Here is a 27,718-nt window from a genome sequence, read left to right on the forward strand (position 1 = left end):
CAGGTGATTTGAATCACTCAAAGGTAACAACTATATGATTAAGTACAAAGACACACCAGACATTAAGTCAAAAGGGAAACAAGCACTAACATATTTACACTAACAAGGGTACGGGACAGAGGCTGGGATCCAAAGAGCTACCCAAGAGCCAGCGTGGTGTAGTGGTTAAGAGCGGTGGTTTGGAGCAGTAGACTAATCTGGAGAACTGGGTTTGATTCCCCACTCCTCCACATAAGTGGCAAATGCTAATCTGGTGAACCGGGTTGGTTTCCCCACTCCTACGCAGGAAGCCAGCTGGATGACCTTGGTCTAGTCACAGCTCTCTTAGAGCTCTCTCAGCCCCACCTACCTCACTGGGTATCTGTTGTGGGGAAGGGGCTTGTAAGCCGGTTTGATTCTCCCTTAAGTGGTAGAGAAAAGTCAGCATATAAAAACCAACTCTTTTTCTTCTTAAGTGTGCCCATTGTCTTGGCCATGCCCAGTGGGATTGTTTGCCACTTTTTTGTTGTTGAAAAAAAGATCCCAACGCCATTGCACCAGCTGACTTTTAAAATGGTCTCAGTTTCAAAGGTGGTTGGCTATGTATCCGAGGGGACCGGTATTTGAGAACTAGAAATCCACAGCCTTTTGGACATACAAAACCGGCTGTGTGGTTCTTAGATTCCCAGACAATATTAAAAGACAGACATTTTCTGTAAAGTTTATAACTTGATGTACCTCTTTTTGGTGGAGCCTCCTCCTTTTTGGTAACAGATACTTTTTCTTCAGAGATTACTGTTTTCTTCTGTACTTGCGTCACTTTAAAAACAATAATTGTAGGGATATTGCTATGTGAAAAATTCAGCATCGGATTTTACCTCCTATATGGATTTTTTTTTAACCACATACATAACACATATAAGAAAGAGTGGCACTGACAACACTGACAACTGACTATTGGCAGAAGATTAAAATAATGACCAAGATGTGGTGATAATCCCTCAAGATAGTATTGTTTTTTTAAATACAAATACACCCCAAGTGGAAATGACCAACAGAAACATACTACATTGTACGGACAAAAAAATATTACTGAGAAGAGTTTTTTCCTGTTTACCTTTGGTTGGTGGAGGTTCTTTTACTTTAGGAGTAACAGGTGGTGCCTGTTCTTCAGGAGGAACTTTCTTGACCACTTAAAAAAATCACAGAATTTTATAAAGTTGGAGTGATATCAGTACCGTTGGTGGTGGTGGGGGTAGGGGGGGAAGACTAATAACACACACATTTCACCTAGAAAATATACAACTGGACGGATTAGACAGATATCAGGAACAAGTAAGTGTTGCATAAAAGAGATTAATTTCAGCTCAACTATTTTCCCCCCACAGAAGATTAGATAACAGAAAGAAAAAAATTGGTTTTTCCTAACTGATAAGTAGTTTATGTATATACCTTTGGCTGGGGGAGCTTCCACTTTTTTTGGGACAGGAACTTTCTTTTCTGGTTCAGGTCTTTTCTGTACCTCAGGCACTTCAGGGAGAACAAGAATAATGTAATGTTTTTTTGTGTACTTTGTGTGGAATATTAGATATGTCCATTCAAACAGTAATGAAAAAAGAGATGGTAAAAAAAAATACTTAACCCAAAATATAGTTCAAGTGTTTGGAATTTAACTCTGAACACGATGTAGGTGCATTCATCAATGCAATAAAACATAATAATCTGTACATAGTAGACTGGAATAATGTACATATGACAGCAACACAAATCACTACAGTTGGCAAAGTTGTCGCATCTGACAAGGCTCAAATAGGTAAAACATGACAGCGTGTCTTTTCAAAACCGAGAAAGGCACATAAATTTGCCAGCTGGTTGAAGTTTTCAATCTCACATAAGAACATATGCAAATGAACTATGAGGGAGACAGCTCTCAATTTTTTATACTGAAGAGTGGGTGATATACCTTTAGCAGGTGGTGCTTCCTCAGGAACAGTAACTTGTACGATCTCCTCAGTGTAGTAGGCCTCTTCTGTTAAAGATATTGTTAAGAACGTACAATTGAAACAGTCAGCTTAAGAATGTTACCAACAGAACCAAACCCAGTTTTTGTTAGAGACACAGAAATGCTCACAAAAATGACATGACTTGCACAGAAATTTTGGTTTAGGACCACTTCAGATGTTGACAGGCTCAGTAAACACGTACATGTGGTGTGACACCACATGATCGTTGAAGCATAAGCATGGCTCAATAGGTTTTAACTGGAGTAACTCTGAATACAATTGTATTGTTAATACATCTATCTGTCTTTAAGAGATGAAGCTATCTTTTTCTTCATTACCTCAATAGCTCTAAGACATTCACAACACAGGATGGGGGTTGGAGCCAGTGATACATGAACAGAAATGCAAATTCATCACAGTTCCACTTCTACAAGCAATAGTACCAGAACTGCTGAAATTACTTGTGCAATGTCTTGTTGAAGTGGAAATGCAAATTGGGATACAATAAGTTTAAATTAGTACAAGCTACCAGTGTTGACCTTTTACTACATTTTTGCTTGTACAAGGGCTCTAGTGCACATGGAAATTTTCCGCTGTACACCACTCTGTGTTTTAGAAGGTCTTCAAGCTATCCAAGCTAAGCCAACCCGATAAGAAACAGAAAGAAACAAGAATACAGAGGCAAGAGAAGAAAATAAGAAAAGATTTAAAAAACTGATGAACTACTTCTGAAGAAGCGAGCTGTGACTCACGAAATCTCATACCCTGCCAAGAAATTTTGTTAGTCTTTAAGGTGCTACTGGAGTCTCTTTTCTACAGCTATAGACAGACTAACATGGCTACCCATCATGATCTACCTACATAAGTTAAGACATGCAACGAAGGAAGAGTTAAAAATTATCAGATTCACTCTATTGCAGTGCAATCCTATGCAGAGTTACTCCAGTCTAAATCCACGGAGATCAATGGGCTTAGAATGGCGTAACTCTGCAAAGGACTGCACGGTTAACTGTTCAGATTAAGCTGTGCCATATTTATGATGTAAATCATATCACAAGTAGCAAATGATGCTTTCAGAAAGGCATGGAATTTACATGTAAGTAATTTGAAATGAAAGAATTATAGGTATTGTATACATATGGGTGTGTAAATTGCCATCAAGTCGCAGCCCACTTATGGCGACTCCAGCAAGGGCCTTTCAAGGCAAGTGAGAAGCAGAGGCGGTTTGTCATTGCCGTCCTCTGCAGAGTCTTCCTTGGTGGTCTCCCCTCCAAGTACTGACCCTGCTTAGCTTCTGAGATCTGAAGAGATTGGGTTATACTATACTGCCTTCCCTCTGTGGGTACTGTATTACTCAAATCCTATTCAGCTATGTGGAATGGTATAGTATAGCCCGATTCTCATTGAATCTCAGAAACTAAGCAGGGTCGATACTTGGACGGGAGACCACCAACAAAGACCACCAAGGCAATGGCAAACTACCTTTACTTAATTACTTGCCTTGAAAATCCTATAGGGTCACCATAAGTCGGCTGCAATTTGATGGCACTTTACACACACACATTTGGTTACGCAGTAGGGGCATACCTGACACTTCTGAAATCTCTTCCTCTCTTTCATAAGAAATGGAAACTTCTTCTTCCACCTCCTCTTCCTCCTCTTCTTCTACTTCTTCAGTCCATCTTTCCACTGTTGGTATTTCAAAGGTGGGTTTATTAATATTATTATTATTTTACTATTGCTGTGAGATGTGGTTTTAGATCTAGAGCCACTTTGGTCAAGTCTTTATGGTTTTTATAGACATGCAAACATAGGACAGAAAACAGGATTGCATACACAAAAGGTACACACACACACACACACATAATGCTAAGTGAGTTGAAAATCTGGGGGATGTCAGAACTTTTTCATTGAAACTAACATACAAGAAGATCCTACTGCAAAATGGCTAAAGGTACCATCCTAAGCAGAGTTACTCCATCTAAGTCCATGAAAGTCAAAGGGCTTAGAAGGCTTAGGATGGTACCTTTTAGGTACCATATCTAACCGCTTAGGATGGTACTCGCCATCCGGGATATATATGGTAATACAATCTGGCCTTTCCTCCTGAGCTATGTAATCCTATGTTACATGGTGAATCAAATATGGACTGGTTTTCCCACTAGAAAAGAGGGGAAGAGCTTTCATGGGGCCCCGGTGCACTGGATAGAACCCATACATTGCCTTCTCTTGGCTTAAATCATTTTGAGTGTTTTGTATAGATCACAAAAGGATTTGTTTTTCTTTGCTTACAGCCCATTCCTGAGCTGTCGGCGGCCGGGGATGGCGGGGGGGGGGAGGCGCTGCTGCAGCCCCTCCTAACCTGTTTCCCAGCCACTAAAAGCCTTAAAAAAGCCATTTGCCAGCTTTTAAAAGTTTAAGTGGGGCAAAATGCCCCATAGAGATTAACGAGTCTGCGACTGCAAAGCAGTCGCAGCCCTGCCATTCTCTGAGCTAGCATCCGGTGCTGAAAGGGGACAGGGAACTGCCTACAGGCAACTCCTCCCCCCAGCATGCCCCCCAGAATGCTGGTGCAGGCCTTTATACCGATGGGACGCTGGCGGAAGGCCCAGCCAGTGTCCCAGGGTGGTGCTGCCATGGCAGCGCCGGGAGACGGGCCTCCGGGCCTCCCTGCCAGTGACTGGGCCATCCTGCATGGCGTAAGTGGCCATGCAGGCACTTGGCAACCCTACCTAGAAGTTATAACTCCCAGTATTCAGTAACTGGAATGATCGGAAATTGTAGGGGAGAGGGGAGATACAATTAATATTTATAAATAGCTTGTTTTAAAATGATGGCTATAATCCTTGCATCGTACTTCTTGCCTGTGTGTGTGTTAAGTGCCGTCAAGTCGCTTCCGACTCATGGCGACCCTATGAATGAAAGTCCTCCAAAATGTCCTATCTTTGACAGCCCTGCTCAGATCCTGCAAATTGAAGGCTGTGGCTTCCTTTATTGAGTCAATCCATCTCTTGTTGGGTCTTCCTCTTTTCCTGCTGCCCTCAACTTTTCCTAGCATGACTGTCTTTTCCAGTGACTCTTGTCTCATGACGTGACCAAAATATGACAGCCTCAGTTCTTGCCTACATAGCCCAATTTTACAACACACTCTGTGGCTTCAAATAAAGGCCAAACTAGATATTACATTTTTAAAGGGTTAGGACCAGGTCCCCCAGGCTGAGTTTGCACTCCTCACAGCTACACAGCGGCTGCGAGGGCGGTCTCTTTAAAAACGAGGGACAGCCTGATTCAGCTAAGAACTGTGGTGTGGGGAGAAGGGGGACCCGTGGCTCCCCTCTTGCTGTTTTCTTTAACCAAAACTGTGGTGGTGGGAGTTATTTCTCCCTTTCTGCAGCTGCATATGATTTCCATCTCAGGTTTTGAATGGGATCTGAGGATCTTCCTTGCATGTAAAATGTTCCAACATGTAAAGTGCTCTAATACACTCACAAACACACATAAACAAATCTGACAACATTCATGTTAACAGGAAATAATGAAGACCAGAATATGTCAATATTCTCAATAACAGGAAGTAAGATAGACCAGAATAGGCTAGTATTTTATGACAACTGGATGCATATAAAAAGGGTTACGTTTATCACAGTTGTAATCATTTGCAATATACCTTCAGGAGAAGGAGCTTCCACTCTTTTAGTAATGGCAATAGATACTTTTTCTTCAGAAACAAACATTGTCTCTTCTAAAACAGCTCTCTTAGGCACCTCAGGCACTTTGAAAGACATTAAATGGATGATGTTTTAATTGGAATATGTAGAATCCTGATGGCTAAAGCTACTGTTTGTGAAGATTACCTGAGTTACACAATTCAAAAGTGCAGAAAGACAAGTACACTACAGAAAGCTCTTTAATATGCAACATACAAAGTAAAGCTAATGTAATACTAAAAAACAAAACAAAACAAGGCTCTCGAAATACTTATGAGAATGTCTTGGACAGTTACTAGCGACATGACAGTAGTTCAACAACAAAAATAACAGTTATTGGGCTAAAAGGGAATGGCTCTTTTAGGCAAGACAAGACTTGCATACCTCTCGCTGGGGGAGGCTCCACTTTTTTGGGAACAGCAACAGGTAATTTTTCTTCAGCGACGGCTTTCTTCGGTACCTCAGGAACTTCAAAGAGATCGTTCAGTTTTAGAATTTCCAAAGTGACAGGAATGGACACAAAACTACACACTTAAAATATCAAAGAAGATGTGATAGAAAAACAGATGTCTGGGAACATAGCACAAGCTCTGTGGATGTAACACATACATGCCCTTTCTCTTTGTTTTCAAAGTGTAGTATACCTTTAGCTGGGGGAGCCTCTTCTCGTTTGCGTAGACGGGATACTTTTTCTTCAGGAACAACTTTCTTTGGCGCCTCTGGCACTTAATAATTGCAAAAGAAGCATATCAAAGAATGTACACAGACTTACACCAGAATTATGTCTGATGTTGCCAACACCCATAAACAAACATATGTACCACATAAGACTCAAATTAAGTGTGGCTGGCTTGAATTGACACACATAGAATAAAGAGGAAAATACATAGAGAGAAACAAAGAAAAGACTAAGAATGTTTTCAGAACTATCCAGAGCAGGACCTTGTACCTTTGGCTGGGAGAGGCTCCTTTTTCTTGGGGACAGCAACCGGAACTTTCTCTTCCGGAACTGGTTTCTTAGGAGCTTCAGGCACTTTAAAAACATCAAATGTAAGAATACTGAAATCTAATCTCCAAACAAGATAAAGAAGAATTCATTGAAATGAGACACTACTATAGTGCATCTCATACTTTGAACCTAATCGAAATGAATAAACTCAGAAATATGAATGCAGCGACAGAACTGTGAAATTTTCAATCACCTACTAGAATGTCCAGACTGCTCTTTGAAGAGGAAATAGAATTTACAAAAAGGCTATTTAGCAATACTTACTCTTAAGGAAAACAACAGAAACACTACAAAAACAACCACGGTTGAAGACTCTTAGATCAGTTCACAACAAGTACCACATAAATGACATTTTAAATACCAAGATTGTTTAATGGTGGCTGATTTGCTACCATATCCTACCTTTAGCAGGTGGTTCCACTTTTTTAGGAGCAGGAACAGGTACTTCTTCAGGGACTGGTTTTTTAGGTACTTCTGGCACTTTAAAGATATTAAAAGTGATTTTAAGTAACTTTGCAAAACAGACTCTGAGAATTCACTGGACAAACCAACATCTGATCATTGACTTCAGGTGCTTCATGTGATCACATATAAACATGAAAGATGAAGTGCTGCTGAACCCAGGAGCGTTGCCCCAGCCCAGCTCACAACAGTGTGAGATTTTCTGCAGCCACTGGTCTTGATATGCATGTATCTACATGTGAAAAGAAGTAATAGTTTCTGTACCTTTTTGTGTTTGCTTGTTTATATGCTACTGCCCACTAGCTCTCTGGGAAAAGGGAGGGAAGAAGCAGACTCTAGTACTGAAGTTATTTTGGTTCTAAAGCTATCCTAAGTTGTGTTTGGTGTGTTATCAATCCATAAAAGTTGACTTTTCCTATAATTCTTGCTTTCCCCCCTAACTGGCATAAACAGATTTCCCCTTTACCAGGCCCAAGTAAGACAATCACATACACTGATTATGTAAACTTGGATAAGCATGATTATTTCTGGACATACGAAGACAGAACGTAAGAAGAGCCTTCAAGGATCAGTCCACAGGTCTATCTGGTCCACCATCCTACAATCTCCCACTGCTGCCCCACCAAGAGCTGGTTTTCACCGGCATGGAGACGTTCTATTTAGCTATCATAAGACTTCTCCCCCATGAATTTGTCTAATCCCCATTTAATACATATATACGTGTGTGTAAAGTGCCGTCAAGTTGCAGCTGACTTATGGCAACCCAGTAGTGTTTTCAAGGAAAGAGACTAACAGAAGTGGTTTTGCCAATGCCTTCCTCTGCATAGCAACCCTGGTATTCCTTGGTGGTCTCCCATCCAAGTTCTAGCCAGGATCGACTCTGCTTAGCTTCTGAGATCTGACAAGATCAGGCTACCCTGGGCCATCCAGGCCAGGGAATACATATATAGGGGGGAAATATTCTTCTTCTTCTTTTTTCCATATCTCTAATTTCAAATTATGTACCTTTAGCTGGTGGTGCCACTTCTTTCTTGGGAACAGCAACAGGTTTTCTTTCTTCAGGAGAAGGTTTCTTAGGCACTTCTGGTACTTTATCGTTGTTTTAAAAAAAGGAGTTTTAGTATTTTGTACTCTTATTCTGAATATTTAAAGATTCCATAAAATACAGAAAAGTAGAAATTGGGAGGGGGAAGATAGGTGAAAGACTGCACTAGATTTTTCAGCATTTATTGATGCAGCACTGTAATTACAAACATAGTGGCATCATTCATACATAGATCTGATCTCACTGACCCAGTGCAAATAGTTATGTGCCTGTTCAAGCCTTTATTAGGAAATGCTACACATAGTATGTAGATATAACAACAATCACATCATGCTTACAGATGATACTCTCTAGTGGTGTTATAAAGCAAAATTTAGCAAACAATTTTTTACTTCATTGTGACACACACAAACAGATTAAAGACAACAAAGCCACACTAAGTAACACATGTATGTATACATAAAGAACAACAACAGAATTAAGATAAGCAAGATGAAGGGATCTTGCTGTTCTTGTGACAACTGATGTACCTTTAGCTGGTGGAGCCTTTACTTCTACAGGAGGAGCAGGCTTTTTCTCTTCCGGGACCCGTTTCTTCGGTACCTCTGGCACTTTAAAGGTACACGAGTAATAAAAGTTTAGAAAGGCACTAAGAGACCAAAGCCTTTACATGAAGAAAATGTTCAACACATCAACATGAATTTTATAACTTCCAAGTATTTTATGTGTCGCATGGATTTTATTAATGACGATTGCAGTTATCAAAGGGTTAATCCAATACAGCAGTAACTATACAATTAACATGGAGGTTGTTAGTGGTAAAGCCATGTTTCTGTTGCAGTACCAGCCAGATTTCTGGGGCCGTGTTCCAGTTGTATGGAAGACTGTGGTATATATAAGGTTCGGCATGGGGTGTATAATTTTTAGATATTCACCTTTAGCGGGTGGAGCTTCCACTTTTTTGGGAACAGCCACGGGAACTTTTTCTTCTACTCTCTTACGCACCTCAGGAACTTAAAAGATATTAACATGGGTTTATCAGTTAATTGTAGCAGTCAGAGTATTTTTTATACGATCTTCATACTACTTTATATGCATGAGCTTTGTGAAATTTCAAAAACATGCCAACACTGAGACATTTAGAAACCTGACTGACAAGGAGATACATAAAGAACTGTAGCCATTTTGTGGCTAAGAGTTTAACCTTAAAAGTATTACAGCAATTTGATATAAGCGCTTGTCTACCTTTTGGTGGTGGAACCTCAGGAATTTCAACGTAGAGTCTTTCTTCTTCATATTCTTCTGGTTCTTTAAAGAGAATTTTCAAATTAAAAAAAATGTTTTGACACTGCATTCAAGATAATACTGAAATGGCGCATGTAGACATAAAGACATCCATGTGATAGACCAGCAGTAGATTCAGCAAGAGGTTATAAAATGACAGAGATCCAACCGGTTTAGATGGACTCATACATTACAGAAGAATAGTAAAGTGATTTGAAACATAAGCAAATCTACCTTCAATCAGTGGTGCTTCAGGGACTTCTTCATAGTATTCTTCTTCATACTCTTCTGGTTCTTTAAACAAAATTGTAAGATTGAAAGGTTATATTTACACTGTTGTAGACTAATACTGAAATTGTGCATAAATAACTAAACATGCAACAGGAGACAAATATGTATTCTGCCCTAATCCAGAGCTGTACATATGCTCTGGTGTGCTCATAGAGTTCTTGCGCTTGGATAACGATCAGTCTTTTCAAGAAAGGAGCCCATCCTCATGTCAAATGAATGCTCGGTTCTATTTCTTCCAGTAAAAAGAGTGGGGTGGTACATAGGCAGCTCCTACATCCACAAGAAGGCAACTAATAAGAACCAAGGAAAGGAAATACTTTTCAAACAAACCAAGATAACAAGGAACAAAATGAAACGAAAGAGCTTTTTCTTTAGGTACCTGTAACATATGAATATTCTTCTTCTCTGTGATAAGAAACGGACACCTTTTCTTCTGAAACAGTCCATTTTTGTTCCGTTGGCACTTTAAAAGTAAGAGCTCACTTTAGTACTTTTGGATTTAAAAAACTGTATACAATGAATTTGTGGAATCAATGCCTGGAACCTCCTAGTACTACATATATTGTATGAGGCATGAGTTGTTAAAATTACAGTATTTGGGCAGATGCCATAGCAATAAATGGAAATAAAATTATAATAGGGAACAAATGCAGTTTCTTCAGACACCTTAAATTATTAAGTTTATACATTTCTCTGTGGAAATCTTACAGGGAGAACACACAAAAGCCCTGTTTCTAAAGAACTGCAGAGATAATAAAACCACTGGAATATTAATATATCCTTTAGAGTACATCAGTTGTACAATTACTTTGCAATGTGTGTGTCTATGTTTGTGTGTGTATTGCAGACCAATATAAGGAATACAAAATACAGAGAAGACTAACAGAGCTCAATATAGGGAATGCACAAAACCCAAGATTATTTTTTTTATGTACTATTCTTCCCTGTGTAAGCGCAGCACCCACTCAAGGAGAGATCTCCTTAAGGCTTAACAGAACCCTGATTTCTATCTTCTCTGTTGTGGGCTCAGTTGCACTAGGAATGAGACTTCCTATTCTCCACAATGGCCTGTAGAACTGTATGCCCACATGTCCATGTTTGCACATAAAAAAGAGGGGAAACAGAACTTTGTAAAGCTCTGGGGAGGCTTCCATTAATGGGAGCTACGCCTGCATGCAGAAGGATATTGTTCAGCATATTGTTCACCCTTTTATACTGGGGTTTTTTTTTTGGCCACCAAGTCACAGCTGACTTATGGTGACCCCGTAGGATTTTCATGGCAAGATACATTTAGAGGTGGTTTGCCATTGCCTGCCTCCACGTCATGAGCCTGGTACTCCTTGGAGGTCTCCCATCCAAACACTAGCCAGGGTCAGGGCTGAGAGCTGCCCTGAGGCCGACTTGGGTTGGGAAGGGGTGGGGTATAAATTGAATAAAATAAAAATGTGTGACTGGCCCAAGGTACCCCAGCAAGCTTCCATGGTGCAAGTGGGGATTTGAACCTGGGCTTCCCAGATCCTAGTCTGACATCTTAACCACTACACCACTATAATTACACAGGTCTAATAAATCATACACTAATAAGTAAGAGTAGCCAAGAGGGTAACATATAATAAACCTGAAAATACACATGCATACATTTGCTCACACACAAACGCACACTTACACTAATGTTTGCTACGTATAAAGAGTGAAAAAACATATTTCGTACCTCTCCTTTCTAAAATTTCCTCCTGGACCACTTTCCGTGCAGGTTTTTGTGGTGGAGCTTCTGGTACTTTAAAGATATAAATAATTAGTTCCAAACAGAAGAAGGGCACTGATGTGAGAATGAATAATAACGACATTTAGAAAGAAAGACCCAACATGACACACTTTTACTTCACAAATTTGGAACTATGACAAGGGACATAAAAACAACCACTTCGGGCTTACAAAAAGGAGAAGAGTGTGGTGTCATTCAAAAAAGAAAGGATGAACAGATAATTAAACAGAACATATGGAAGCTGGGATCGGTTTTCTGATGGGCGTGTAGTAGACTTGGTTCTGGAATTGCATGACATTCCTAGTTTTCCCTATAAAAACTTTGAAGTATGGTGAATGAGAGTTTAGTATGGGCAGACTATCAGGATACCCTTGTTGAAGATGAAAGATGTCATTTCCATTTAACAGCGTGGTTCGTAAGTAATGCTTTCACAAATCCACTAGATGTAAGTCATCATGCTTTGTATGCTTAGACTAAGACTGCTGAAGTGTCTTGGACCAATCCCTCAATGCATTTAATGTTCCGCTGTACAACTTTACGTTCCCCACTGTGAGCCCTTGAGATAGGGCAGGCTATATATTTAAATAAATACATGAATTAAACATACACTCGTGTGCATCACTTTTCCCCTAACATATCAAATAAATAGTTCTTTCTTTGTGACTACAAGAAACACATTTATGGATATTAATTTCCTTCACCTTGGTCGCGTCTTTGATTTTAAATTAAATCAAGCGTACTGTTAATATTGTTCACTGTTAAGCACATGGAATTTTTATCGGGTATGATCAAAGATGTCCTGCTGCTTACAGAAGGGCATCTTGGGAATCAGCCTGTGGTTTTGAGCTACCCCATTATCTTTGGTAATACCTCTAGTGGTCCTTTTGAGTTTTTCTTCTTCTAGTCTCCGAGTCGTTCTTTCAGTCTCTTCAGTTACAGGTTTTCGAGTAACTGCAGGAGATTTAAGACATTTCATGTTACTTTGGAATGGACTAATCTAAACAAGATATATGTTGTCAGGTTCTTAACCATATGATGGAATTTTGACTCATTAAAAACCATATTGGATGTCCCTCTTAATAGTGAATTTTATGTCCCTAGAATTTCTATGATCTGCCTCCTTAACCAGCCACACTGCATTCCTTTGAAGCAGAAGAGGTCTAGGAAGAGGACGTGTGAAAACACAGACTGTTGAGTCCCTCCATGCAACAGCGAGAAGAATTAGGGTCAAGTTCTGAGCACACTAAAATGAACAGCAAACCTTCTAATGACTGAAATGAAGCAGAATTTGATTTCAAGTGTGACGGTAACCATTGAAATTAAGTCAAGCGAAGGAAAATGTTTCATTATATGATTTCATATCAGCTGTTGGATGCATCTCTGACCCTGCCTTGTATTTGGATGGGAGACCTCCAAGGAATACCAGAGTCACGTGGCCCGAAAGCCTTTTGTCTTGAAAACCCTACAGGGTTGCAATAAATCAGCTGTGACTTGATGGCAAAAAAAAGGGAGCATGCTGCAATAGAAAACATTTTGATATCAAAGTTCTAAAAGTCCTACCTTTTTTCTCTACAGTAACTTCTTTCTTTTCTTCCTTCTTAGCTGTAATCGTTGGGGGTTTCCGTTCTGGTTCTGGCTTTCTTGGCACCTGAACCACTATAATAAACACAATATTGATATTAGGGAATATGCAAAGGTATTCCTTTACTGCAGTGCACACCTATATCAATATAGGTGATATCCCAGGACAAATTTCCACAGGCACAAGGGGGGTGATTTTCACTGCCAATTCCCACTATCACAATAGCCCCAAATGCCCTCTGACATGCTGCTGCTGGGGAAAGGACACCCTCCCAGCAATAGCTTTGGAGGGAATCAGAAGTCTCCAGCAGAAGGGCAGAATTGGCAAAAATTGTCCCCGCCCCCGCCCTTGGACCTGTAGAAATTTTGGCTGAGACATCACCTATATTACCTGGCCCTCCCCTGCTTTTGCCTTCTAGCACTCGATTTCAGACGTTTACTGCCTTTGAATATGAAGATTTATTTTACTCACCACAGCTAGTAGCCACTGATGGACCTGACCTCCATGAGTATCTGTCTAACCCCCTACAACAGCCGTTGATGGCCATTACTACATGCACTGGCAGTGAATGTCACAATTTGATTATTTGGTTAATGTCTGGTTGGATACTGGGTATACATTCTGAACATTTAAACAAGGACTACATAATTTTAGCATCGGAACAGTGTAGGGTTTGGCACAGAGGACTGATACAGGAAGAGGGAAATTGCACAGAAGTGCCCAATATGCATAAACCATGTTTAAAACAAATATATAGTTTGTTATCAATTTAGGCAGAATGTAGGTAGAGTTTAAGAACATGTTGCACCACGACAGAGCTATGTATTAGACTGGATGAACATGCATACTAAGGATTTTCTGCGCACTGATTGCTTCAAAAAATGTTAGAAAAAGGAACAGAAGATTTTTAAAAACAGTGGAGTTTTTCCCACCGGAAAGATCACTAAAGAGATCAGGTCAATTAACCAAAGGAAGCGGGAGCAAGCAAAACTGAAAGGAGAGGTGGAAACAAAACCCATATGGAAACTTCAAAAAAAAATACCTTCTTCCTGATAAATCTGCTTTTCTTCATAAGTTACTTCTCTTTCCCCATAAGTTTCTTCCCATTCCTCTTCCCCTTCATCATAACCTTCTTCTCTTTCATAAAATTCATGTTGTTCTCCATAATCCTCTTCCCATTCTTCATAAGCTTCTCTTTGAACCTCATAGATTTCTTTTTTCTCATGAACTGCTTCCTTCTTTGTAGCTACAGCAGTTACTTTGACCTCTTGGGGTTTCTTGGCAGGAACTTTTGATGAAAAATTATGTTTGCATGAATATTTGAAGTTTGCAGAACATTCGTTAACTACATGCATAAACAAATTCTTGGGCTTTGAAAGAGCTCAGCAGAGTCAGAATGATTAAAACTACAGCAACATGGGTGGTATAAGCAGAAACAGTATTTAAACCTTGCTAACGGGTAGGGTGTGAAAGCTGGACAGTGAAGAAAGCTGATAGGAAGAAAATAGATTCCTTTTGTGGAGGAGAGTGTTACAGATTCCGTGGACTGCCAAAAAAAACCAGTGGGTTATAGATCAAATCAAGCCTGAACTGACCCTAGAAGCTAAAATGACTAAACTGCAGCTATCGTATTTTGGTCATGCCATGAGACGACAAGAGTCACTGGAAAAGACAGTCATGCTAGGAAAAGTTGAGGGCAGCAGGAAAAGAGGAAGACCCAACAAGAGATGGATTGACTCAATAAAGGAAGCCACAGCCTTCCATTTGCAAGATCTGAGCAAGGCTGTCAAAGATAGGACATTTTGGAGGACTTTCATTCATAGGGTCGCCATGAGTCGGAAGCAACTTGATGGCACTTAACACACACACAACGGGTAGGGAAACTAGTTGAAAGTTAACTGTTCAGGGGAAACATTTGCAATCCCTTGTTTTTTTGTATGACTCTTTCATAAGCAAATAATTTTAGTGGATAATTTGTTCAAAGGGAAATCGCTATGCTGGCTCATCAGCAGCAATCTCAGGAAGTACATGTCAGGGGGGGGTGTGGAGAGAGTTCAAATTAGTATTATCAGGATAGGCCAGAAAAGAGACTGAAAGAAATGACAGGATGAGTAAGTTAAGATGGAAGGAAAAAATGAAGAATTACATCCACACAATTGTAACAGAGAAGGTGTTAAAAAGCTCATTTCCCCCACAACAGATTATTTTCTTAGTATGTTTATGTGGCTTGTTACCTTTTATTGGAATAATTTCCTGTACTTTTGGGACTGGGGGTTCTGGCTTCTTTACCACTTCTGAAACATTCAGAAACATGTCCAATGAACAGTCTGATCTACCACTGTGCTAGTCTGTAGCGCTTGAATTTCAATCCATCTATGGGCTTTTCCATGTTCTCTTTTTCCCCTTCTCGAAGTTCCTGTTTTTGAGGTGTTTTTGTTGTGCATATGTTTTACCCCCTCTAGTCGCTGATTCGATATAGCAGAAGATTAAACCTAACTTATTTCCCTGCTGATTTATGCAGCTGCTTTTTACTCTTGATAAAAATGGGGTGTGATATTTAATCGACTGTACGGCCCAGGACCAACAAACCTTAAGGATCACTTTCTCCCACATGAACCTACCACTCACTCAGAGGCCACACTTTGGTTGCCCCCACCAGCTAATGCTAGATAGGCGGCAACTTGGGAAAGGGCTTTCTCTGTCATAACACCAAAACTTTGGAACTCCTCCCAAGGGAGTCTCCCCCTATCATTGTCTTTCACCAGGAGGTGAAGACCTTTGCGTTTCATCTGGCATACTCCTAGTAATGGTATTGGCCCGCCTTCTGTATATGTGTTTTTTAACTGAAAGTTATCATTTTAACTGCATTTTTAGTGGTTTACTTGTTTTAATGTTTTTATGATCACTGCCTTCTGGACCCTGATTGGATGGAAAAGTGGCATTAAAATGTTTTAAATAAAGAAATAAATTGCTTGTGGTTTACTGTTTTATCTCTCAGCAAAACAGGCCTTTGGAGACCTTGTTTGAAGGGTAAATACCAGCATTATTTCTGTTACCATTTTAAATTAATTGGGCCACACGGGACCTGTATTTGCTTTAAAACTTAGCTTTATAATGATAGAACAGTACCTTTAGGAGGTGTAACTTCCTCTTCAGCTTTTGGAACCACTTTTTTGGTGACCTTTTGCACAACGGTCTTCTTAATCACTTTTAAAAATAAAAAAGTAAATAAATAAATACATATATTAAGTGCATCACGAAACCCAGAAAGAAGAAGTATACACAAAATCCATTTCATGGGAGTTCAGAACTACAGCATACCTTTTTCTTTTTTCTTCTCTTCTGGCATTGGAATAAAGATAGGAAGAGCAGGGAATTCTGGAAAAAAATAAGGAATATTCCCATTAAAAGTGCATTGATAGTACAATTTATTTTCCTGGCCAGCCTTAACTCTGCATTCATTTAAATCTTACCTTCAGCTGGAACTTCAACTGGAACTGCAACTCTAGCATCTGGAATGTCTGAAAAGACAAATGTATTTAAGAAAGGAGTTATCATATTACACTTTACAACCTCATTTTATAGTATATAATATAATTGATAGCTTGTCCCAGAAATGTGTGCCCCAGACAGCTAACACCTTTGGCTTTAAGGCTGTTGGAGAATTCATTTTGTCATTCTGGGGAAACTTTGTTTAGTTTGTAACTTTACCAGCACAGCCTGAGTCTACCGAATTTTGGGATGCTCAAAAATCTTGCCTTAAATACAGATTTTTCTTGTGCTGCTCATGGCATTACACAACAAACCAGCTATGCTCACTTAACTCAATTTTAGTATTAATACAGGGAATCGGGGAGCCATCAGTAGGACTTTGTACACGGCTCTAGGATTTTCACTTCCTTACAGTGCATGCCTGAAAGGGGGGGGCAATGCTCTTAGGAGCCGGCATGACCCCTACACCAGTGTCTGTGCCACTTGCGCCATGCAAACGGGCACAGATGCTGGTGTTGGGCCACTTACACCCCCCCCTGGACCACGGTGGCACCATTCTGGGACATTTTGTGTGTGTGTGTGTGTGTGTGGAGCTGCCATTAGGCAGCTTCCAAACCCCTTTTGCCTCTGCAACACCTCCTGGTATGGTGGCGGTCCTGCACCCTATGGCGGGGGGAGCCTTTTTTCCTGGTCTTATTTTGGGGCAAAGGCTTTTCCCCCTCCACGGCGGCTGGGAAGCCTCTGAGGGGGCTTCTCAGTTGCACCATCTTGGTTGCTGTGGTTTGCGACCCCCTCCCCCAAGGAATGCACTGTTAGACACACATACGAGCCGCTTCAGTACTTGGACCCCTCCCTTGGACCATTCCTGAAGGCCAGGGACTCCCAGAATGTTAACAAATGCAGTTCAAGGGGTTGCAGTTGGAAGAGAAAATCCGCAGAGATCCTGTGCTCATGTGCTTTAAAACACACAAGGCTATCTGTATTCTTGTTTCAAATTCAAAAACAAAGTTTGCGTTCCTAATTTGTTTCTTTACCTGGAGGCTTTACTTCCAGTTTAATCTCTGCAAGAAAATAGAAAAAAAATAAAATTTTATCGGAATTGGGTTTTATTTTAAAGACACTTATTTCAGTTTTAACACGTTACTAAATTGTTAAAGACAAAGAAATGTGTTACTGACCTTTAGTTGTCAGGTATAGTTCAGCAGTACTTCTGGCTTCGCCTCTTGGCTCAAGACGAGCAATTACAGAATACACGCCTGAAAACCAAAAACGCAGTTTGGTATCATGTCATTTTTCATAAGGTATACCAATGCAAGCAAGAACAGAGGCAACAAAAATGTTTCGACATTACCTTCATCATCTGCTGTAACATTGTGGATGGTCATATAGTGGCAACGGCCTTCACTTCTAAAGCTGTACTTGTGACTCTCCCTCAGTTCCATTTTGCCTTTGTACCATGTGACAACTGCATCATCGAAAGATACCTCACACTCAAAGGTTGCGGACTGGTATTCGCTCACCACTATATTCTGAATGGTCTTTGTAAACTGAATAGGTTCAGCTGTTTTTGAAACAAATGAAAAATATAATAATTAACCTTTTACACTATTAATTTATGCATAATCTGGGTTTCTCCCCAATGGGTACCCCAAGTGGCTTATAAGATTGTTCTCCCGTCCTCCATTTTATCCTTACAATAACAACACCATGAGATAGATTGAGCTGTAAGAGAGTGATGGGCTCATCGTCACCCAGTAATCTTCCATGGAGAGTGGAGATTAAAACCTGGGTTTCCCAGATCCTGTGGTGGTGGTAAGTGTTCTCAAGTCACAACTGACTTATGGCGACCCTGTAGGGTTTTCAAGGCAAGAGAAGTTCAGAGGTGGTTTGCCGTTGCCTGCCTCTGCATGGGCTGAGAGAGTTCTGAGAGAACTGTGACTGACCCACAGTAGTCCAGCAGGCTTCACGTGGAGGAGTGGGGAATTGAACCAGGTTCCCCAGATTAGAGTCCGCCACTCTTAACCACTACCCCACGCTGGCTAAGATCCTAGATCTTAGTCGAACACTAAGCACTGTACCTCACAGGATCGTTTTCTTGCTTATATAAAACATTGTATATAAGCATGAATCTGTCCCAAAGCACATGAAGAATAAATAAATATGAAGAAAATAACTTTTGGATGATGAGCGCATCTACTAGGAAATGGATTCAAAATGTAAGATAGTTGGTGCAAAGTTTTATGTTAGCTTCAAGAGGAGCTCATTAAGATAACCGGTACAGAAAACTGTTGGGATTATAGAGAAAGTCATTTCGTAAGAATGCTGAATGAAGAAGAAAAATAAATAAGACCTGCTCATCACAGGCAAAGATCAGTTATAAGAATTTTGAAAGAATGTCGAAAGACAAAGAATAAAGTAAGAAGTGTTTGATGATATTTGAGAGATAACTTTAAAACAAGATTATAACAGAGTATGTTTCTATCAGAGCATTTTCTTTCATTGCTCTTCCCTTTGTCTTTTGTCTTATAACTAAAGATCTCTGTGTATCTTCTTATTTGTAAAATAAAAGCAATGTATCTGTATACAAACCTTCAATTGTTAGTTCTGCAGATGTTTCAAGATGGTCAAACCTGCAGGTATAACGTCCCTGGTCTTCCGTCCTTACATCCTTGATTATGAGCCTGTGCACTTTCTCTGAGACGTCTGTCGTGTATCTACCTCCTATTTTAATGGCCCTTCCATTTCTCAACCACTGGGATTTTGCGTTTGGGACAGAGAACTGACAATTGAAAGAGCATGTGTAGCCTTCTTTCAGGGCAATATCACGCAGAGGTCGTTCAATTGCAGGTTCTGTGAGCAGGTTAAAGTGTAAGTTTTAGAAGATACTGAATAAAGGCAACATCAAACCGTAAGCTACTTTACAAACAAGTTTTGCACTTACCAATGACAATAAGCTTAGCACTGGCAATATGTGGTCCACAGACGATTCTGAAATTTCCCTGATCTTCAAGTTGACAATTCCTGATTTTAAGGATGTGCCGATCACCATCAATTCTTATTTCATATTTGTTGCTGGAGTCCAATTTTTCTGTGCCTTTGTACCAGGAAAGCTTGATTTCGGGATAATTTATCTTAATCTCACATTCAAAGACAGCGTCTTCGTCAGTTAATACCGTCTGGTTTTCAATATCTCTGACCAGAGTAACAGGCTGAAAAATATTAGTGAGGTGGTTCAATTACTTCAAAGCACATATTCTGCTGTCTGATAACATCATATTAATGTCAAGACATGACATTAGTTTTAAAAATATATTGCATTAACTACCTCTGTCTGCGTGAGTCTTTGCTGAATAAATGATACAAGTTCATCAAACTCTTGTTCGTCCCTTCTAGACCGTTCTGTTACTTCAATCTCCTATTGAAACAAAGACCACAATATAGCATTAAATAAATTTTTTATCTTCTCACCTATGTCTCTTTTCTACACCAACAGTCCTTCTTACATGACTAACAGTGTCATCCTAAACAGAGTTATGCTGTTCTAAATTCATATCAGTCAATGGGCTTGGAAGCAATGGCCCCAGACTCACCTGGGGGCCACGTTTGCAATCCGGGACAGGGAGCAGGCAGAAGGAGGCCACTCCTGCCAGCCCCGTGCCAGCAGCATGAGGCCTGGAAGAGGTGGGTCCTCTGCAGCCCAGCTGGCAGCAAGTAATCAAGGTGGACCTAGGAGGCATGGAGTTCCAGGTGTGCCAATGTGGGCTTTTGCAACGCAGGCCCCCACCCCCCTACTTAGCCAGGCAACAGATTGGCTCTTCCCCTCACTTGGCTCCAGCTCTCCCACCCACCCTTACATCTTGATTGTTATGAGTTGCATTTTCGGTTTATTTGCTTCCATTCTCTGTTTTCAGTCACAGCTGGGGTGGCAGTTGGGGCACTGGGATGGATCCATTTGTGAGGGGAGGCTGTGCCTGTGAGTCCACCTCTCCCATTTCAGGGACTGTCTGATGGGGTCTTGGGGGTGAAGCCATTCAGCAGCATGCCCAGCTTGGGGGCTGTCAGCTGGATCTCGCCACCAGGTGGCAAGAAACCACACAGAAGCTTGTACCCACGTAGGATACTTGGATTTGCCACTCCACGGTTCTGTCCCCAGCCAGTGGGCTTGGGGGATGAAGTATATTGGGCAGCAGGTGGGTTGCCTGATGCTGGATCCATCGCTATCCTTTGCCAATGCTCCTGAGGTTGTGTTAACTAAAGCTGTGGACTATTTTCCCCCAACCTGTGTGCAGTGTGTTGATGTCCACCCTTCTCCCGCTCCCTCCCTTGCCCCTGGGTTAGCAAGGGAACAACTGTGCTCAGGATGGCACTGATAATTCAGCTTGCCCACTGCTAACTTTGCTTATTTGCAACACAGCTCATCTCTATTCCTTCTGAAACTCCAATTATCAAAGGGAAACAGAAAGGGGCCTAACAATAAATCTCAAGATTACTCAATTCTCTCTTTAGTATCCTTAAAGACAATTCTTAATATATATATTTCATGCATGGGTCTGTGATCACATCCTTTGGGGAAAGAACAGTGGATACAATTTGTTTAGAATGAACAATGTCTTGGAATAGCTAGATACGGTTAATGAGCTGACAGGATTCACACTGAGAAGAAACTACCCCAGGACTGGAATGCACTGGAAATCAAGGTCAACATCCAAGTTTCAAAGTAGAATATAAATAGTTTAAAAAGAGTAGACAACACTCTAAAAAAAAGTGCATTTGCTTAAGCATAATACAGAACATGTTTAAAAACCCATTCTAAAGCAACTGTGAAAACCCTATTATGGAATTAGTTATTACCAGTCTATGAGTCTCTTGTTCCTGTTCTTGTTTTAGCAACTCAAAGGCTTGGAGGAGGCCTCGGAAATCGGTAATTCCATACATACGAGCATATTTCTCATATTCTTTAGGATCTACATTTTTAAGAAGTTCCATAATATCAATGGCCTTTTCTTCCTCACCTTCCTTCTTTTTGGTAGGAGTTCTATAGGAACGGACAATATATTTGTTAGACAATTATGTTCCATTTTTTTTAAAAAGGGCTACAAGCTGTTTGAATACTATTCAAAAGTGAAAAAGTGCTTTGTGAAGTTTTGTGATTTTTCCTACCTAAATGCAGAACTTTACATTTATCTCTGTTGAAATTCATTTTATTTGTTTTAGCCCAGTTTTCCAGCCTACCAAGATCATCTTGTATCCTAGCCTTGTCTTCTACCATATTTGCTACCCCTCCAAATGTGGTATCATCTGCAAATTTAATAAGCATCCCCTTATGAACAACACAGGGCCCAAGACAGATCCCTGAGGTATTTCACTTGTCACTCCTCTCCAAGAGGATGAGGAACCATTAACAAGCACTCTTTGGGTGTGATTTGTCAACCAGTTACAGATCCATCTAACAGTAACAGGATCTAAGCCACATTTTACCAACTTGTCAACCAGAATATTATGTGGAACCTTATCAAAAGCTTTACTGAAATCAAGATAAACTATGTCTATAGCAATCAACTGATCCAGCAAGGTAGTAACTCTCTCAAAACGAGTGATACAGTTAGTCAGACTTGACTTGTTTTTGAGAAACCAGTGCTGGCTCTTAGAATTCACAGCCATCCTTTCTAAATGCTCAAAGACTGACTATTTGTTCTAAAACTTTTCCTGGTATAGGTGTCAAGCTGATGGGTTTGTAGTTACCCAGATCCTCCTTTTTCCCCTTCCTGAAGATGGGGACAACATTTGCCTGCCTCTGGCACCTCACCTATTCTCCAAGAATTCTAAAAAATGATGGACAGAGGCTCAGAAATTACATTTGACCTTTCATTTTCAGTAAAGTTTGACTTCCAACAGATATCCAGGTAACCGTTCCTTGATTTACCACTTTAATATAAGGTTTTATATTGTTGAAGGATACTTATGTTATTTATATTTTTAAATGATGATGTTGTGATTCTCAGCTTTAGCAATAAAGGTTAGCCCTGACCTGGATGGCCCAAGCTAGCCTGATCTTGTCAGATCTCAGAAGCTAAATAGGGTGACCTTTGGTTAGTACTTGGATGGGAGACCACCAAGAAAGTCCGGGGTTGTTGCACAGAGACATACAATGGCAAATGATCTCTGAATGCCTCTTGTCTTGAAAACCCTACGGGGTTGCCATAAGTCAGCTGCGATTTGATGGCACTTTCCATTACCACCAAGGTTACTAATTCATGATAATTGTAAATAAATTCTATCTGTCCATAACACAGAGAAGGTTGCCAAATGTTACGCGACCACTCGATCAATGTCATGGTTCAGTTAGAAAATATGTTTATTTTATTTACTTCATTTATAGCCTGACTTTCTCATCAAGACTCAAGGCAGATTAAACAAACAGCCAAGAAGTACAAACAGACTGTTAAGTGGTATTCGCCATGATCCTAAGCATGTTTACTCAACCTCACACCAAATTCCAAGGACTGGATTGTAGCACTCTTTCCCCTTAATTGAGAAAGACTTCATAGAATCATAGAGTTGGAAGGGACCACCAGGGTCATCTAGTCCAACCCCCTGCACAATGCAGGAAACTCACAACTACCTCCTCCCCCCCACACCCCCAGTGACCCCCACTACATGCCCAGAAGATGGCCAAGATGTGTTCCCTCTCATCATCTGCTTAAGGTTATAGAATCAGCATTGCTGACAGATGGCCATCTAGCCTCTGCTTAAAAACCTCCAGGGAAGGAGAGCTTACCACCTCCCAAAGAAGCCTGTTCCACCGAGGAACCGCTCTGTTAGAAAATTCTTCCTAATGTCTAGATGGAAACTCTTTTGATTTAATTTCAACCCGTTGGTTTTGATCCGACCTTCTGGGGCAACAGAAAACAACTCAGCACCCTCCTCTATCTGACAGCCCTTCAGGTACTTGAAGATGGTTATCATATCCACTCTCAGTCTTCTCCTCTTCAGGCTAAACATATTTCTTCCGATGGAGCAAGGTGCTCTTTGCCAGAGCTACAGAATCCAGCTCAATGGGACCTTCTCACTAGTAAGTGTGATTAGGACTGCACCCTCGGGTACATTTTGTAGTCTAGGTATCAGGTTTTATTTTAAACTTCCCCTTTACCTCTCTTGTGGAAAGATTACAATACTTACTTCTTCAGTTTCGCTCTTAGATCGCCCTCAATGATCTCCTGCCTTCTTTCCTCAACCTGTAAGTTGACACTACTTTCAATTTCACCGTGTTCGTTAGAAGCCACACATCTGTATTGCCCAGAATCAGTTTTTGTTGCATCTTTTATTTCCAGCTTGGCTTCCTCTCCTCTTTGCTGGATAGTAATACGACCTCCCTGGTTTAGCTGCCTCCATTTTCCCTTCATCCATTTCACACTGGGGATTGGGTCACCACCGACTTTAGCAATAAACATTGCTGGGGTTTCTGGTGGAGAAAATTTAGTGTAGAAAACAGCAGTCAGAGGTTGAAGGAAAAGAGGTGAGCATCTTATGTCAAATGTAACACATATGCAGAACAATTGTTTTGGGAAGCTGGGCTTACTTTCGATGACAGTGATACTTTCAGGCTCTGAAACGAAGAAAAGCTTTCCATCGATTGGTGCTTTCTTAGCCACCGGGGCAGCTGCTGGTTTTTCTGGAAAATCAATTATATGAATTAAAATGTGGGGCAGGCAGTGACTGTGATAAAGGAAACAGTCACTGGCCACGACACAGATATAATTATCTAAAATGGCTGCATCTAGTCCTGCTTATTATTAGCCTCAGTTTGTATGAACTCATTTTATTAAAAGCGTTCTATTTTTATTAGACCATATCGAGTAATACAGAACACCCAATTTTAGCTTACAGAAGCTCTATTTAAGACTGTTGAAGAAAACTCTCACACTTCTTGGTAATGTGGTATTTTCAGACAATACTATGCTGTGACATACGTGGATTTGCAAATAGTGGTATGTCATGTGCTAATTCAAGTCAACAAAATAAATTATAACAACATGCCAATACACGTGAAGCCACCTCTAGTTACTCCTAGTTTACCATAGAAGTTGAATGGACTACATAAGAAAATAAGAAAGGCCATGCTGGATCAGACCAAGGTCTGTCAAGTCCAGCAGTCTGTTCACACAGTGGCCAACTAGGTGCCTCTAGGAAGCCCACAAACAAGACGACTGCAGCAGCACCATCCTGCCTGTGTTCCAAAGCATCTAATATAATAGGCATGCTCCTCTGATCCTGGAGAGAATAGGTATGCATCATGACTAATACTGCAGTTTCGGGTTACTATTAAATGCTCCGAACATTCAGTTTCACAGTACCTTTGATCGTCACTTTCGACTTGCAAGTATCACTTCCAGCCACATTTGAAGCTTTGCACACATACTCTCCAGAATCCATTTTAGTAATTGCCTGCACTTCCAAAAGAGCCATCCCGTTGGCAAAGCTAAAACTGCATTTATCAGATGATCTCAGTTCCTTCCCAGCCTTTAGCCACTGGACTTTGATGGGCTGCGATCCCTGGACGTGGCAACTGAGTTGCAAGATTTTGCCTTCGTCTATCGTCACTGGTTTAAGAGGTTGATCAAACACTGGTGGCTTTTTAGGTTCTGAAGTAAAGAAGTTAGGTAAGAATTTTTTTTCTCCAGCAAAAGGTAAGAACAATATTATGCAGTATAGGCTAACAAAGAACTTCTAGTATCCTGGTACATTACCTGTATAGAAAAAAATGAAGTTAAGGAAAAAGAAAGACTCCTATAATTCACTGCATCAGAATGTAAGGGTAAAATGTGCAGGCTTTTAGATCAATATGTAAAGCTGTTACTTTGCACAAGAAGAGAAAAAAACATAAGAACTCTTTAAAGTGTTAGTTGTATAATGGAAGCGATCCAAATTACCGGATTGAGCGTTGCGATCCTCCTCGGGCCGGCTCTGGGGGAAAAGGAGGTCTCGCGGGGTGGGGGGGAGGGAGAGCGTTGCCGCTCTCACCCTTCCATGCTGGCTTTAGTCCATTTTCCCGTGGCCCCCTCTCAGCCTATGGCGCGCGAGGCTGGTGCCGGGGAGTGATGTTGGGGCAATGACTCTTACTCTCCCCCGCCCCTTCCTGCGCCTATTTAAGGGCGCGCCACCTGGTCACAGGCCTGCTTGTTAGTTGTATAAAGACTGCATCGCCAGCCTCATTAGCCCCCCAAATTGATGCTTTCACAATCAACTACCAAGGCTTTCCAACTGGAAGGGTTGGTACCAATAAAGCTTATGCTAAATGCCCTTAATACGATATTGCTAAACCAAAGGTTATTTCATAATTTCTAAAATGCCTACATGGACAGCAGTTCCATGTGGGGAAAAGAATACAATCCAGGTTTTGACTGGAACACAAGAAAATCATGCATGCAAGCGTTGGTAAGCACTTGAAGAGACTCTCAGCAGTTATTCCAAACTTTTAAAAAAATATTTCTGGTTGTGACTGAAAACATTAAACAGTAAATTAAGAAGAAAATAAGCATTGTGCATGAAGAATAAAGAGTATTTTTTTTTTAAAAAAAGAACAGATTCGATAAAGCTCAAAACAGAAAAATATCTGCAATTTGTCTGTTTGCAGCAATAAACCTTGCTCTGGACTCTTGCAAGAGGTATAAACTTGCATTATTAAAGATGTTAGTTAACAGCAGATCATTTTAATAACAAAATCCCACATAATGAAGACCGTTGATACGGTTTTCAGTTATATTAGTATAATCTTCTGTTAGTAGCTCTGTAATCTGACTCCAACCAGCCGTACCACTAAATAACATGAAATCAAAATATGGAAGTTTAATTAAAATGGATGAGGCTGTTTTTACATACACAAGCACAAAACTCAATTAGATATGAATGGACAATGCTGACAACTTATAAAAAGAAAAAGAAAAGATGACACCATGAAGCAGGCAACTGTGAAATGAACTAACCTTTGATAACTACAGAAGATGTGCACAACGCACTCCCAACCTCATTGGACACCTTGCATGTATATAACCCTGCATCAATTTGTCCTGCACTCTTAACGTGAAGAAGAAGTACATTGTTTTTGAATGATATTTCACAATTAGGGCTTGCATAAATCTCTTGGTTATTCCGGAACCAGGCAACAGTCAGAGGCTGAGAGCCAGAAACGCGGCCCTCAAGTTTAACTGTGTTCCCTTCTGTTTCTTCTACCACTTCAGACAGTTTTTTGGTGAAAGAAGGTGGAGTCTGTCGTTCTGCCAGAAAGGAAGAAAAATCTCAAGATTTGAAAAGAATTTTTTACAAAGGCCTACTGCCATTTTTCAAGAAATAACGTCAAAGATTATAGAATGTAATCTCTCTTGGTTTCTCTCAGCATAACATATAATGCTAATCAGTTTGTTCAGAGATGAGGAAAATTTACAGTATGTTTATACTTTTACTGTTCTCATTTTACAATGCCATGTTTTAAATAATAATAAATGAGTTTTTTTATTAAACAAAGAAAGACATAAACACTGCAAAGCTTCAGAGAGGGGTGAAATAAAGAATAAGTATGCTTTTGTCAGTTTTTCAATAATTGTTTCATTGTTTGTCCTAAATTTCTCATATTATATTAGACAAGCAAGAACCTACAAGGGCTTGCAGGAGGCATCTCATTTTCCCCTCCCCCACTATTTCCTCTTAGTAGGTTAGTCCGTTTTTATCCTGCATATGAAAGATCCAGTACCTTTAATATTAAGCTGAGCTGTGCAGGACTCTTTTCCTACTTCATTACTAGCATTACAAGAGTATTTTCCAGAGTCTCCTTTGTCAACTTTCAGAATTGTTAAATGGGCGATATTTTCCACAAAACTGATCTGGATGTTCCCTCCAGTTCGCAATTCTCTGTTATCTTTTGACCACGTAACCTTAATTGGGCGTGTTCCAGAAATGTGGCATTCAAAGTCAGCGCTGTCACCAGCAACTGTATCAACGGGTGCAATTGGGATGTCAAAGAATGGAGGAGTCTTCCCTTCTAAAGTTTGGAAAAAGTAGAGGCAATGGGTAATTTGGTACATCTTTAAAGCATATGAGTTATA

The 27,718-nt window shown here is 40.4% G+C and overlaps 1 protein-coding gene across 1 annotated transcript in view; it reads right to left on the bottom strand.

Moving 5' to 3' along the window:
- The window catches only part of TTN (titin), a 329,209-nt gene that overhangs the window by 176,072 nt on the left and 125,419 nt on the right, over positions 1–27,718 (bottom strand). Inside the window, 35 exon segments of the mRNA XM_056861196.1 lie at positions 718–798; positions 1,097–1,171; positions 1,432–1,509; positions 1,943–2,008; positions 3,570–3,671; positions 5,650–5,754; positions 6,074–6,157; positions 6,334–6,414; positions 6,639–6,722; positions 7,101–7,178; positions 8,166–8,249; positions 8,736–8,816; positions 9,141–9,218; positions 9,451–9,513; positions 9,724–9,783; positions 10,160–10,243; positions 11,492–11,557; positions 12,416–12,496; positions 13,106–13,201; positions 14,170–14,415; positions 16,257–16,334; positions 16,449–16,505; positions 16,601–16,648; positions 17,654–17,680; positions 17,798–17,875; positions 17,971–18,180; positions 19,209–19,469; positions 19,561–19,828; positions 19,945–20,034; positions 21,471–21,654; positions 23,799–24,081; positions 24,199–24,291; positions 24,974–25,261; positions 26,603–26,893; positions 27,367–27,654. Coding sequence (XP_056717174.1) covers positions 718–798; positions 1,097–1,171; positions 1,432–1,509; positions 1,943–2,008; positions 3,570–3,671; positions 5,650–5,754; positions 6,074–6,157; positions 6,334–6,414; positions 6,639–6,722; positions 7,101–7,178; positions 8,166–8,249; positions 8,736–8,816; positions 9,141–9,218; positions 9,451–9,513; positions 9,724–9,783; positions 10,160–10,243; positions 11,492–11,557; positions 12,416–12,496; positions 13,106–13,201; positions 14,170–14,415; positions 16,257–16,334; positions 16,449–16,505; positions 16,601–16,648; positions 17,654–17,680; positions 17,798–17,875; positions 17,971–18,180; positions 19,209–19,469; positions 19,561–19,828; positions 19,945–20,034; positions 21,471–21,654; positions 23,799–24,081; positions 24,199–24,291; positions 24,974–25,261; positions 26,603–26,893; positions 27,367–27,654 — 4,317 coding nt within the window.

The sequence above is a fragment of the Euleptes europaea genome, chromosome 15, assembly GCF_029931775.1.
Source record: "Euleptes europaea isolate rEulEur1 chromosome 15, rEulEur1.hap1, whole genome shotgun sequence".
Taxonomy (NCBI): Eukaryota; Metazoa; Chordata; class Lepidosauria; order Squamata; family Sphaerodactylidae; genus Euleptes; species Euleptes europaea.